At 45.3% G+C, this 12473-nt stretch overlaps 1 protein-coding gene across 3 annotated transcripts in view; it reads left to right on the forward strand.

The window, feature by feature from the left end:
* The window catches only part of FRAS1 (Fraser extracellular matrix complex subunit 1), a 457087-nt gene continuing 447524 nt past the window's right edge, over nucleotides 2911–12473 (forward strand). The window contains exon 1 of one of the 3 annotated variants that reach the window (XM_021100604.1): nucleotides 2911–4327. In XM_021100604.1, coding sequence (XP_020956263.1) covers nucleotides 4252–4327 — 76 coding nt within the window. In that variant the 5' untranslated portion in view covers nucleotides 2911–4251. The remainder of the gene's footprint in view (nucleotides 4328–12473) is intronic. The other 2 variants (XM_021100605.1, XM_013978814.2) reach the window with 2 other exon arrangements.

The following is a 12473-nucleotide window of genomic DNA, read 5'->3' on the forward strand; positions in this document are numbered from 1 at the left end:
TATAGCTGCCAGCCAATGCCACAACCATAGCAACTCAGTGTCTGAGCCACATCTGCAGCCTACACCACAGCTCACAGCAACACCAGATCCTTAACCCACTGAGCCATGAGGGAACTCTGACTATTTTTTTGATCTAACTATTTGAAGCAGAGAAATAAAAGCAACAAATATTGTCACATACCAAAACTCTCAAGCCAGAACCAGTGCACTAACTAGCACTGCAGGAACACTTCCCAGGTAGGTTAAAGGAGAAGATGAGAGAGAGGGAAAGAGACAAAGAGTTCGATAGAAGATGCAGCACATTGAGTGGGGCTGTGCAGAAGGAAGACAGTGCACCTGAGGATGGGGGGCTGTGGGAGAAGGGGCAAACCCGGTAAGACAGAAGAGCAGGAGAGCTGAGTACAGACAAGTTGGAGAGCAGTTGAAGCAAAGGTAAGCCAAGCCTGAGGGAGCCTCGGAAAGGTTCAACCTGGGACCTTGCTGAGAGGCAAGATAGTGTGGCAAAGGGTAGTTAAGGTAGTTAAGAGAAGGGCTCTGGAGTGAAGCAGTACAGACAGTGCTTCCTGAATGTCCATGTGTTCCCCTGTGGGCCCCAGCTCCCCTCCAAAGTTAGGTTGGGGTCACATGACTCTTGCCACTGGACTCTAAGAGGAAGGGCTGAGGCCCTAGGGATTTCAGTGCGTCCTTTATCACTCTCTGGCCCTGATGCAGAAGCAGTGAGTGGCTGGTATTCCACAATGGCCCAGCAACAAGAGCTGATCAATGCCCAGGGGCCATTAATGTCCAGGGGCCAGGATGTGATTGAGAAAGAAACTTGTGTTGTTTTCTGACACTGTGATTTAGGGGTTTGTCTGTCATTGCAGCTTGAGTTGCTTCCTCTAATACACTTTGTCATGTATTAGCTGACTTTGGACAGATTACTTAACTCTCTGAGCATCAGTTATTTTTCCTGTAAATGGAAATAATAAGAGTGCCTATCTCTCAAGGCTATTGGAGGATTAAATGGAAAAGTGTACAGTGTTAGGCACAAATATTCAATATCTGCTAGCTATTATCACTGCTGTTATTGCTATCATTTACAGCAGGAATTGTTAAATCAGTCCCTTAAAATGGGCAGCAACAAGGCCGGAGAAATGCTAATAGATGATAGGACTGATCCAAGGAGATATTGTGGAACATGTTAACGGAAGTCAAAACCAGACATTTGAATGAAAAGCCCTAAAGATACAGACCCAGCTTTCTCCAGCTAGTGAACTGCCAGCTTCTGTCTGTGGAAGCATTGGTTGTTGGAATGGAGAACTCATACCTAGAGGTTAACGTATGGACATAAGCTAATTGTGATTAGTTGCATATTCATAAAAATGCTTACTAAATTTCCATCATAATGAAATAGGTTATGCTAATATAATTATTTTTCCAACATTTTTATTTAAGCAGCCATAAAAGACCTTGGATACACCTAATAATACTGAATTATTGGTTGACTCTCAACCATTTGGTCATCCAAGCATCTCCGTGCACAGTCTTTGGGCCTATCAGCTCTCTAGCAAATTAGGATGATGTGAGTGGGCCAGTGTGCCCTCTGGGGCTGGGCTGCTAGTACAGTGGGGATGTTTTCAGTAAATACAGCATGAGATGAATTCAGGATAACGGGGTAGTGCCATTCCCACTTCCCTCATTTCCTTTCCTTTGAAAAAAAGTGGCATATTTGCATTTAGCACAAGAATAACAGATGTCTTATTGAGACTTCTTTAAGCGCCATGACTATGTGATTTTTAAAAAAATAAAATAAAATTGGAAAGAGAAATTTGTCTAAGTTATTCCCAGTCAATGGTGGCTACAAGATTTCTATAAGGAGGGCAGTAGGATGGTAATGTGGTTGACAGAGTGTGTTGGAAGCTGAGTGTTCACGGCACTTTACACGGGATTGAGAAAATGTGGTAACTTCCTAAATAAAAAAGGAGCAGGGTATCTTTTTGGGGGTAGTGGGGCTTAAGACACCCACCCCCACTTGATGTGGCCACAGCTCTCAGGCACATACTATTTCGCTTAGTCCAATCTTTCAACAAACGTTTAATGAGCACCTACTATGTGTTTCATATATAAAGGTGACAATCTCTTCCTGAGACCACCACAGTCCAGGAGAGACTGAGGGTGAGTTGCACAACCCCTGGGACCTGTCGGTACTCAGAGATCAGTGCTAGGTTGTCAGACGGTCCTTTTTACTTTGGTTAATTGTAAGAGGTACAGGGATCTGCCCTTATAAGTTATTGAGTTATTCTGAAAAGTGAATCTTTCCAAGTAGCGCCAGTGCGGAGTACAACGTCCGCCGGATTTATGGTGGTGGTGAAGAGTGGAAATGAGTGAGGCTCGTTGTTCCACAGCTCAGCGTTCTACTTGGACAAACTTCCCTCTGAAAGGCTCACCCATCTGAGGTCAAGTGAGAGACCTAGGATGTCTCTTCTCTGGGCCAATCAGAATCCAGCCAGCATCTCTCTGATGCAATTCTTCTCATAATTAATCCTGGACCTGCTATTTTTATTTGGTCTTAAAAACAAACAAACAAACAAACAAAAAAAACACGCTGATCACTCAGTCCTGACTGTTAAGACCTCCACTCTTCGAGCGCGCCCCAACCTGTCTTGCCCTGACATTTACTTCCCAGTCTTTGGCATTTGGGGGCGCAGCTGGAGCCGCCGTGCGGAGACCGCCTAGTGTTCCGCGGATAGCCTCTCTCTGGGAGAGGTAGAGGCGCATTCGCGGTGGGAGGCCCCGCCTAGAACACACACACCAAGATACCTCCCAGGCTGCTGGTAAACCCACGATGCGTCGACCGGAGGGTTCCAGAGCGAGGAAGATGGATCAGGCTCGCTTTTAGTCCGCGGGAGCGGTGGGGTGTGGGGGTGGGAGTAACGCCGGGGCCCTTGAATGTGGGCATACCCCCTCCCAAATGAGGGGTGTGGATCCGGTTCGCCGGTCCCTCAGCAGTGCAAGAGCCAGGACCACGCCATCTTCCCCTCTGCCCTGCTCTGGTGTGACCACTTTTGATCCCGCCCCAGACAAAGGCAATCCCAACTCCAGCAGAACGAATAAGGGGATCAGGTTGCTCTCTCGGCTTCCCCTCACTCCCCCACCTCCTCGCTTCTCCCTTTTCCACGTGACTCTGGAATCTTTTGCCAAAGCTCCCAGTCTCTGGGTCCATTTTCACACTAAGCTTGGGAGAGAGGGAGGAGGGGAGGAAGGCAGAGGAAGGCGGAGCGTGTGTCCTTTAAACGCGGGGATCCAGAGGGGGCCTTATTTTGTGCGTTTGCGGGCTCTCCGGTCCGAGTGGCTCTAATTCGAGGGTCCTTTCCAGGCTCTCTAGCTTTTTCCTCCCTGCGTTTAAAATGACGGCTCGTCCTCCATCCCGGTAATCACACCTCGACCTGCAGATGGGCTCGGGGCGAACGGTGCGGAGGTGGCCGCCGGCGTGGAGCTAGCCGCGCCCGGCAGCCCCCCTCACCGCTGCGAGCGGCGGGGGCGGGAAAGTAGCGGCAGCGCTCCCCGCGCCGCCGGCCCCGGTTCTCCTCGGTAGCTTTCGCACAGTCTGCGGCAGGGAGCGCAGCCCCAGGCGGCGCCGGGCAACTGCAGCGCGGCGAGTCCTGGGAACTGCCCGCAGCGCGGCACAAAGTTTCCTGCGAGCAGCCCCGGGTGGCTGAGGTCCGCCGAGCCGGGTGGCCCAGCCCAGAAGGAGTAGTGGGAGGGTCTTTCCGGGCTCCTGGTGACCCCCTCCACCTACGCGGCGCCGACGTAGAGTGTCAAGCGAACTTTAAAAAGCTGCTGCGAGGGACCTGCGCCGGGATTTCCACGCTTAGGGACCCGGGAGCGGACGGCTCCGGCCTGAGAGAAATGCTGGGAGATCCTTCCCGCCGTTGACCGGCAACTTTCCTACGAGACCGCCGCGGGGAACTGCGCCCTGCCTTCTCTTTTATTCTCCGCAGCTCAGCCGGCCTTGGCGTCCTGCTCTGCTGGAGTGCTGGGCGCGCTCGCGGCCCGGCAGTGACCGAATTGAATCCCCCGCCCGACCCCTGGCGCCTCCGGGCTGATGTGAGGGTCGCTTTCGGCTGGTCCATCGCCTCATTTCCCCGGAGGTGACCGCCCGTCGCCCTTTTCGGTGCGCGCAGCCTGAGGCACCGAAGCCTGCGTTTTGGCTGAGAACTGGTTCTTGGATGCTGAAGGCTGGGCTCCTCCAGCGTGGGTGCCGAGGCGGCAATGAGTGTCTTCAAAGTGTGGCTCGGGGTGGCCCTAGCATTGGCGGAATTTGTGGTATTGCCTCATCATTCTGAAGGTGAGAGAGCGGTGGTGTGTGTGTGCGTGTGTGTGTGGGATCGTGCTCTTTAAAAAGCTCAGCGGGTTTATGGTATTGTGGATCGGATGGAAGTTTTTTGGGGATGGGTAGTTGGGTGGCCCTGGAACTGGAGTGGGGTTTTTCTGAGAAGATTCCAACTCCTAATTGTTTTGCATGCAGAACACAAGCCCAACTCCGGACTCCCTCTCTGTCTTAAGTGCTTTTGGGTGGGTGGGTGGCCGATTGAGGTGCCCTTTCTGAAATTGGATTCTCTTTCTTCCCATTCCCTGGTGACTCTGAATGGAGCAACTACATGGAGCGTAGGTGAGGAGTGAACAATTGCTCTTACCTGTGTAAAAATACTTCTGTTCCTATGAAACATAAAAATCCGGCACCTTAAAAATCCCCGTCTTTCTCCCGCCCTCCTCGTCCCAATGAGCCTCCCTGTCAAGTCCAGTTAAGATTCTATAAGCTGGTCAGAGTGTGTTCTGGAGGTGGACAATTCAATTGCACTAAAAGAAATCTCCCCAGTACACAGAGGCACGATCCTGCCTCTCACCCAGAAAAGAAGTGGTTAATAAGAGTTTAGCTCCATTATCTGACTTCGCCCTCTGTCTCCCGATTTTCCTCCCGGGGCTCCAACCCACATGTAAAACCTTGGAGCTGGGGGAGAGAAAGGGGGAGGCTGAGGGAACTGTCGCCATGATAGCAAGAGCAATCTGAGCCTAGGCAAATAAATGAATCGATAAAGAAATCAGGAGTTCGGGGGTCATGGGATGGCGGGCCCGGGGACGCCAGGCGCTGTGAGCTCCCACCTGCTCCGAGGCGCGGGGAAAGTCGCCTAGCTGGTACTTAGGGAGGGGGAAGGGAGCCGGCGGGCCGAGGAAGACGGCTTAATCTACCGCCTCAGGCTCTCGGCTTCCCCTCCTGGCTCCATTCATTATTCATCCAGCTGCGGGAAGAAGAGTTCACCTGCCCCGCAGCAAATCAGAGCCGCAGCCGCGGCCCGCGCGGGGCGGGGTGCCTTCTTCGCGCTGGTGCAGGTGGGCGGCTCGCTGGTACATACTCCGGCAGCCGCAGCCTCCGGGGCGGACAAAGCCCTACCTCGGGTCGACCTGCAGCCACCTAAGCTCCTAGCTAGTGGCATGGCTTTGGAAATGCAGAGCAGTGGGGACTTTACTATGGGTGAAGGGTCAGCCTGCCCCCACCCAAGTGTGTACTGTCCCCCGGAAGAGCAGGTCTGGGGCCCCTTGCAGACTTTTTCAAACGGGGCGTAACCTGTAGAACTATGTCTTTCTTTGTGTGTGCGTGCGTACGCAAACTTAAAAAACAAAACACAACCTAAAACTTGTAGGGCTTTACTGTAATAAAGCAAATGGGAGCGTCAGCCCAGGCCACTCAAATCCTAACTTGCTGGTGGCAGTTTCTTGTTTAGGATTATATCACAGCAACGCGGACATCGGGCTAACTGTCCCTCATAGCTCACCAGGGCGCAGTTGGAATGATGTACCTTTCAGAAGCAAATCTGAAATTACAAAAGCCATTATTATTACGGGCCTGCAGGGTTCGCTCTCTGGAAGACTAGTTAATACAAAGGGCAAAGTTTAAGAATGTCCGAAGTATTTTATTGGGATGGGGGAGGAGGAGTGAATGCAGGGAGCTGGGGGCGCTATTCCTCCGGAGATTCTTTGGAAACGTCTTACTGTTTCATCCCACCTTTAGAGCATTCTAGAATCATTTCCCAACTTGGATTTATAGATCTCTGAGAGTTTCCATCCAAGTCATAAAGGTGCTTACCTAATAATAAATGAATGAGTGGATGGATGAATGAATATGGACATTTACTGAGCACTGCGCTACTTGCTTGGCACCACACTAAGCACTTTACATACTCTATCTCATTAAATTAAATTAATTCAATGATAACAGTCCCACAGCCAAAGAATGAGCTGTCATTTGATGAGACCTTTGATTTGGTTCTGTCAGGGTTTTTCTTTTAAAAATAAGACTATTGAGGTCAAGAATAGAGAGCTTAGGAATCTTAGAGGTTTCCTCAGGCTTGTTGGTTTTTTGTCTTTTGTTTTGGCCAAGCCCTGAGTATGTGGAAGTTCCCTGGCCAGAGATCCAACCCCAGCCACAGCAGTGACAACACCAGATCCTTAACCCCTAGGCCACTAGAGAGCTCCTCCTAAAGTTTTTATTATTAGCCTTGGCAATGATTTTTTTTTTTTTTAATGGAAAAGAAGCATTCACATGTGTCTCTTTTATTAAATTTAAAAATTTTTAAAAAAACTCAATGAATTTTATTACATTGATAGTTGTAGAATGATCATCACAACCCAATTTTACAGCATTTCCATCCCAAACCCCCAGCCCACCTCCCAACCGCCAACCTGTCTCCTTTGGAAACCATAAGTTTTTCAAAGTCAGTGAGTCAGTATCTTATGCAAAGAAGTTCACTGGGTCCTTTTTTTAGATTCCACATGTAAGTGATAGGACATGACGTTGGCGTCTCACTGTCTGACTCCCTTCACTTAGCATGATATTTCCTAGGTCCATCCATGTTGCTGCAAATGCCATTATTTCTTTCCTTTTAATGGCTGAATAATATTCCATTGTGCATATGTACCACATCTTCCTTATCCACTCCTTTGCCTATAGGCATTTAGGTTGTTTCCATGTCTTTGCTATTGTATATAACATGTATGTGTCTGTTTATGTGACTTACTCTGTGATACTTTGCTGTCAAGGTCATGGGAGAATTTGCTGTTTTTTTCTCAGTACTCAGAGTGTGTTATGTGTGTTTCTAGGATACCAGCTAATAATTCTACAATTATAATTGATAAAGATGCAATCTTCCTTACTTAACTGTGTGCTCACTGAGGGCTTAGAATGGCTTCTGGTTATTCTTGTATCTCCACCTTGGCTCCTGGTACACCATAGGTGCTAAGAAATAATTGATCAGGTGAACTAGTATTGCCAAATCATATTTCAAATTAAGCTTAAACTGCTGGTGTGTGACCTTGAATGAACCACCTAATGTCTGTGGACTGTGGTCTGTTATTTACCAAATGCGGAAGTTTGCTAGGTGATAGTTCTAAAATACTTCTACTAATCATGCAGCATAGGAAAAAAATCAATATCTGCTGCTCATTTATGGTTAGTAACAACTTTCTAGTTCTGAATTTTTTTTTTTTTTTTTTTTTTTTTTTTTTTTTTTTTTTGTCTTTTTTGTTGTTGTTGTTGTTGTTATTGTTGCTATTTCTTGGGCCGCTCCCACGGCATATGGAGGTTCCCAGGCTAGGGGTTGAATCGGAGCTGTAGCCACCGGCCTACGCCAGAGCCACAGCAACGCGGGATCCGAGCCGCGTCTGCAACCTACACCACAGCTCACGGCAACGCCGGATCGTTAACCCACTGAGCAAGGGCAGGGACCGAACCCGCAACCTCATGGTTCCTAGTCGGATTCGTTAACCACTGCGCCACGACGGGAACTCCCTAGTTCTGAATTTTAATTATTAAAAGAAAAATCAAGTTTTGCAAACACATTATTGGCATTATTATTTTACATTTTCTTATATTGCCAAGCTGATAAACTACTAAGATTTGAGAACATAGTAAAATCAAGAGGTCACAGAGAAACTTCTAGGAAACATGGCTGCTTTCTGAATCATGCAGAAGTTCCTGGGCCAGGGATCAAACTGGCACCACAGCAGCAACCTGAGCCACAGCAGTGACAACTGCCGGATCCTTAACCTGCTGAGCTACCAGGGGACTCCTGAAGAAACATATCTAGAGTTGTGTTGACCCATGGAAATCCTGTGAAGTTATGCTAGATAGAGCATGTTGGTTTAGTGATAGACAAAGATTCTTGAATTGGAGGTTAAGAGAACTGAGTTCTAGTCTGTGTGCATCACTTTTCATGTGATTTTAGACAATCTCACAATCTTCCAGCCTTTTTCCTTTAAATGCCATTAATAGAATACACTGAAAAGGAACATTTGATAGACAGTGTGTTTTATGTATAGGTGGATCAGCATATTTGGTTCCACTCTTGGCTAGAGTGTTCCATCTGTGCAAGATTCTTTGTTTAAAACTCTATATTAAGGGAGGAAAGATGTCAGCTGGGAAAAATAGCTTATCTCTTCATTCTTTCATTCTGCAAATCTTTATGGAGAGCTTATGTATCAGGTTATGTCTGGTAGGGGCATATAGACATCAAAAAAAAAATTTTTTTTTTTCACAATACTTTCTGTCCAGGAGTTTGCATACCTGGAAGTCATCAATATGGATGAGATGGCAGTAGGGGTCCTTGATAGGTTTCCCAATATTGAATAATTGCAACTCCGCATTTTTCTAGCTTTTTCTACTACCTACTAGTGAAATAAAGAGATGTATTGTCATAGGCTCTTATTTCCATTCTATTACATTTTTGTTCTCTGAGGATTGGATTCTGGGTGCTACCCTCTGCATATAAATCCTTCTGTATTTACTGTTGTGAACTCGAGTGGCAATATCACTCAGTTTTACTCAGACATGAGTAGTCATATAATACTTCCCACCACTTGGCTCAGGAGAGAGGAGGGGACTACCACATGGCTCAGTTGGCGCCATGTGCCAGATCTTACAATAGTTCAAAAACAGTTGGTCCATTTTCATTTTAACGGCTCTATTAATTGATCTGACTCCTGGTTGACAGTAATCAGGACATGAGCTGTCCTGTCAGTCTAGAAAATGATTCTGTTTTAACTGTTCCACAGTGTACAAGCCATATGCTGAATTATAGCACAACATAAAGCTTGAACATTTAAATACCAACTTGTGGCTGCTTGTTCCTAACGAGTCATGTTTTTGTGATACCATGCTCTCCACGTTTCCTCTCATCTCATGGTCATATCTGCCACTAATTCATTGAACTAATGATCTGACATTTTGTGACTCTCAGATTTCACTTCTCTAATATGCTCATGTTATCAGGTACAGCTTCTGTGGTGAATGGTTTCAGGATGTGAGTACTGTGCAGATTATATGTCAAATTTTCTCTAAAAACTTCAGGTTTTACACAGGTGCCTGATAATAGAATACATTATAATGTGCCAAAGGGCCTACAGACAGACACTTACTCATTTAAATGAATATGAGGTGACGTTTTGCCTATGTGACCTGCAAGAAAGGCATCAACCACAGGAGAGGAAGCTCTTGGGATCTCAGCTTCCTTCCTAGGCTTCAAGATCCTTTCACCCTGAAAAACTTGATGCACTTTCTCCCAGGTCTTAGAACTTAAATTACCTGCCATCTCAGCTGTGTTCCATGCCCCCAAACTGGCCAGGTTCTTGGTCAGGGAACTCTCCTTCCTCTTTTCTCTTATTTTTCCTGTTTTTGCCTGAAGAAGGCTTGTTTCTCCTTCCAGGTCTTCATTATCAGTCAGAATTCCCCTTAAGCTGGAGTTTCCTTAAGTTCAAATAAACCCCATATCGAACCTCAGATAGAGTTGCAGTCGTAACATCATTCCTCAAGAAAAAAAGTGATGAGTGAAAAGAGTCCCTTAGTTTTCTGGAGTATTTGAGTTGATCAGTTAGAGAAAAGGCAGAGCCGGAAGCTGCACCCAGCACCCAGTGCCAGCAGACCTCCGGACGTCATCTGCTGTGGATGCGAAGCATGTGCCAGTGTGGGAGAAATATGCTTGCTTTGGAATACTGCGCCTGGCGTCAGGCGGTGGTGGCTGCTTGATGGGACTGGAAATCACAGTGGAATGCTTTTTTTGCTCTATAGAGTCAAGCAGTGAGGTTTTGGAAGCTGTGTTAATGGAGACTCATTTCCATGGCTGCCTTTTGGGTAGAGATATTATGTTTTAGGAAAGCCTTCAGAGGCCAAAGCTTATTTCTTTTAGAATTGTACATCCTATCAAGAAGGTATGGTACATATACACAAAGGAATATTACCCAGCCATTAAAAAGAACAAGATACTGGCATTTTTAGCAACATGGATGGACCTAGAAACTATCATGCTACGTGAAGTCAGCCATACAATGAGACACCAACATCAAATGCTTTCACTGACATGTGGAATCTGAAAAAAGGACAGACTAAACTTCTTTGCAGAACAGATGCTGACTCACAGACATTGAAAAACTTATGGTTTCCAAAGGAGACAGGTTGGGGGGTGGGGGGATGTGCTTGGGCTGTGGGATGGAAATCCTGTGAAATCAGATTGTTATGATCATTGTACAATTGCAGATGTGATAGATTCATTTGAGTAATTAAAAAAAAGTCAGCAAAAAAAAAAAAAAGAATTGTACATCCTAGAGCAACCCAAACTGAATTTATTTCCTTTTTCTAATGACAGAAATAATTTATCAGCAGTTACACATAGTAATAATAATAATTATTATTATTTTGACTTGAGTTTCTGGCAGATGTTTGGCTTAGCCAAGTGTGTGTATGTGGCGCCATACTCGATGCCACTTTATTTTTTATATCACAATGAGTTTATAATGTCTGTCTACATTTCCAGAAGTGGGTTTTGATAAGAGTACTTAGATTCTTAAGATATCCAATTCCTAGGAGTTCCCTGGTGGGTAGGGTTCTCACAGCATGTTCACTGCTGTGGCCCAGGTTCAATCCCTAGTCTGGGAACTGAGATCCCACATCAAGCTGCTGCGTGCCATAGCCATAAAAACAAACAAACAAGAAAAACCAAACCTGATTCCTTTTGGGGTTTTGAAAAGATACTGGCATTTGGAAGGTAGTGCTATGGAGGAGGGCAGTAAAATTAGTTTGGGATAGTCTTATTAAAGGTTCGATTTTGTTCTAAAGGTTAAATTTTGTTAAATTGTGTCTAAGTGATGATCTTTATGTTTAACTTTTAAATGTCATAGGTAATTAAATATATCCATTTAAATAATTTAGGAATTTAATTGTGTTACTATATGTTTATTTACCTATATATGATTAATTTATGTCCATATATCATATAATCATATATAATTATTATATATCTATATCCATGTGAGACAGATATATATATCTCCTTTCTTATGATATACCAGAGACTATGAAATACTATCATGCTGTCTTTTTTTTTTCTTTTTCTTTTTTTCTTTTAGGCCACACATACAGCATTTGGAAGTTCCTAGGCTAGGGGTCACATTGGAGCTATGGCTGCCAGCCTACACCACGGCCACAGCAATGTGGGATCCAAGCCGCTTCTGTGACATCCGGCTCATGGCAACGCCAGATCCTTGACACACTGAGCAGGGCCAGAGGTTGAACTCGTGACCTCATGGACACTAGTTAGATTCATTACTGCTGAGCCATAATAGGAACTCCTATTATGCTCTCTTTGAATGGATTTTTAAAGAGAAAAAAGTCAGTTGAGAAGAATTTCCTCCCAAGGTTTTATCTCAAGTTATCCTTATTTGAATGTCAAGGGCACAAAAGTCATTTCAATAAGTTTGCCTATGAAGATCTTTGATTCAAACCCCAAGGGTAAATAAATAGCCATCTCATTTTCTTTGAAGATTGTTCTTAATTCTCTGATTAGAGGATAAGGTTGACCAGCTCTTTCCTGGGAGGTTAATAGTATTGAGATTTTAGGAATGATCTGTTGGTGGCAAGGCACCGTAGTAAAATGTGTCCTTCCTTTTTTGGACCTCAGGTGCGGCACATTGTCAAGTGTGCGTCTGCCTTGGTGTGTGTTTGCTGTTAAAATCTACTTTGCAGCCTGTTTCTGAGGAAGTCAGTATTAGCACACTGCTCACATGTTTACAGGTTAAATCAGCACTTACTGTGCTGTTCAAAAGTTGATTGAAAAAGGCATAATCTTGTAGGCTGGAAGGCTTCTTGAAGGAGATGAGATCAAGTTCAAGGACCTTGAATAGAACAAATGCATCTCCTATGGGAAAAGAAAATGAACAAGAGCATTGAGATAAGAAAATATCATGGGACCCTAAGTCGGCCTCTTGGTTTGAACTGGGGAATTTGTGTAAGCAAAGAGTGGTAGAGAAGCCTGGATAAGTAAATTGGGACTAGACTGTGGACGTGTTACTGATTTGTTATGTGGGAAAATATACACTGTACTTACAGCATATCATTACAAATATATTTATTTTAAAATTCAAATAAGTTTTAAACAATGCTTTCCATC

This window comes from Sus scrofa, chromosome 8 (assembly GCF_000003025.6).
Source record: "Sus scrofa isolate TJ Tabasco breed Duroc chromosome 8, Sscrofa11.1, whole genome shotgun sequence".
In the NCBI taxonomy this organism is placed as follows: Eukaryota; Metazoa; Chordata; class Mammalia; order Artiodactyla; family Suidae; genus Sus; species Sus scrofa.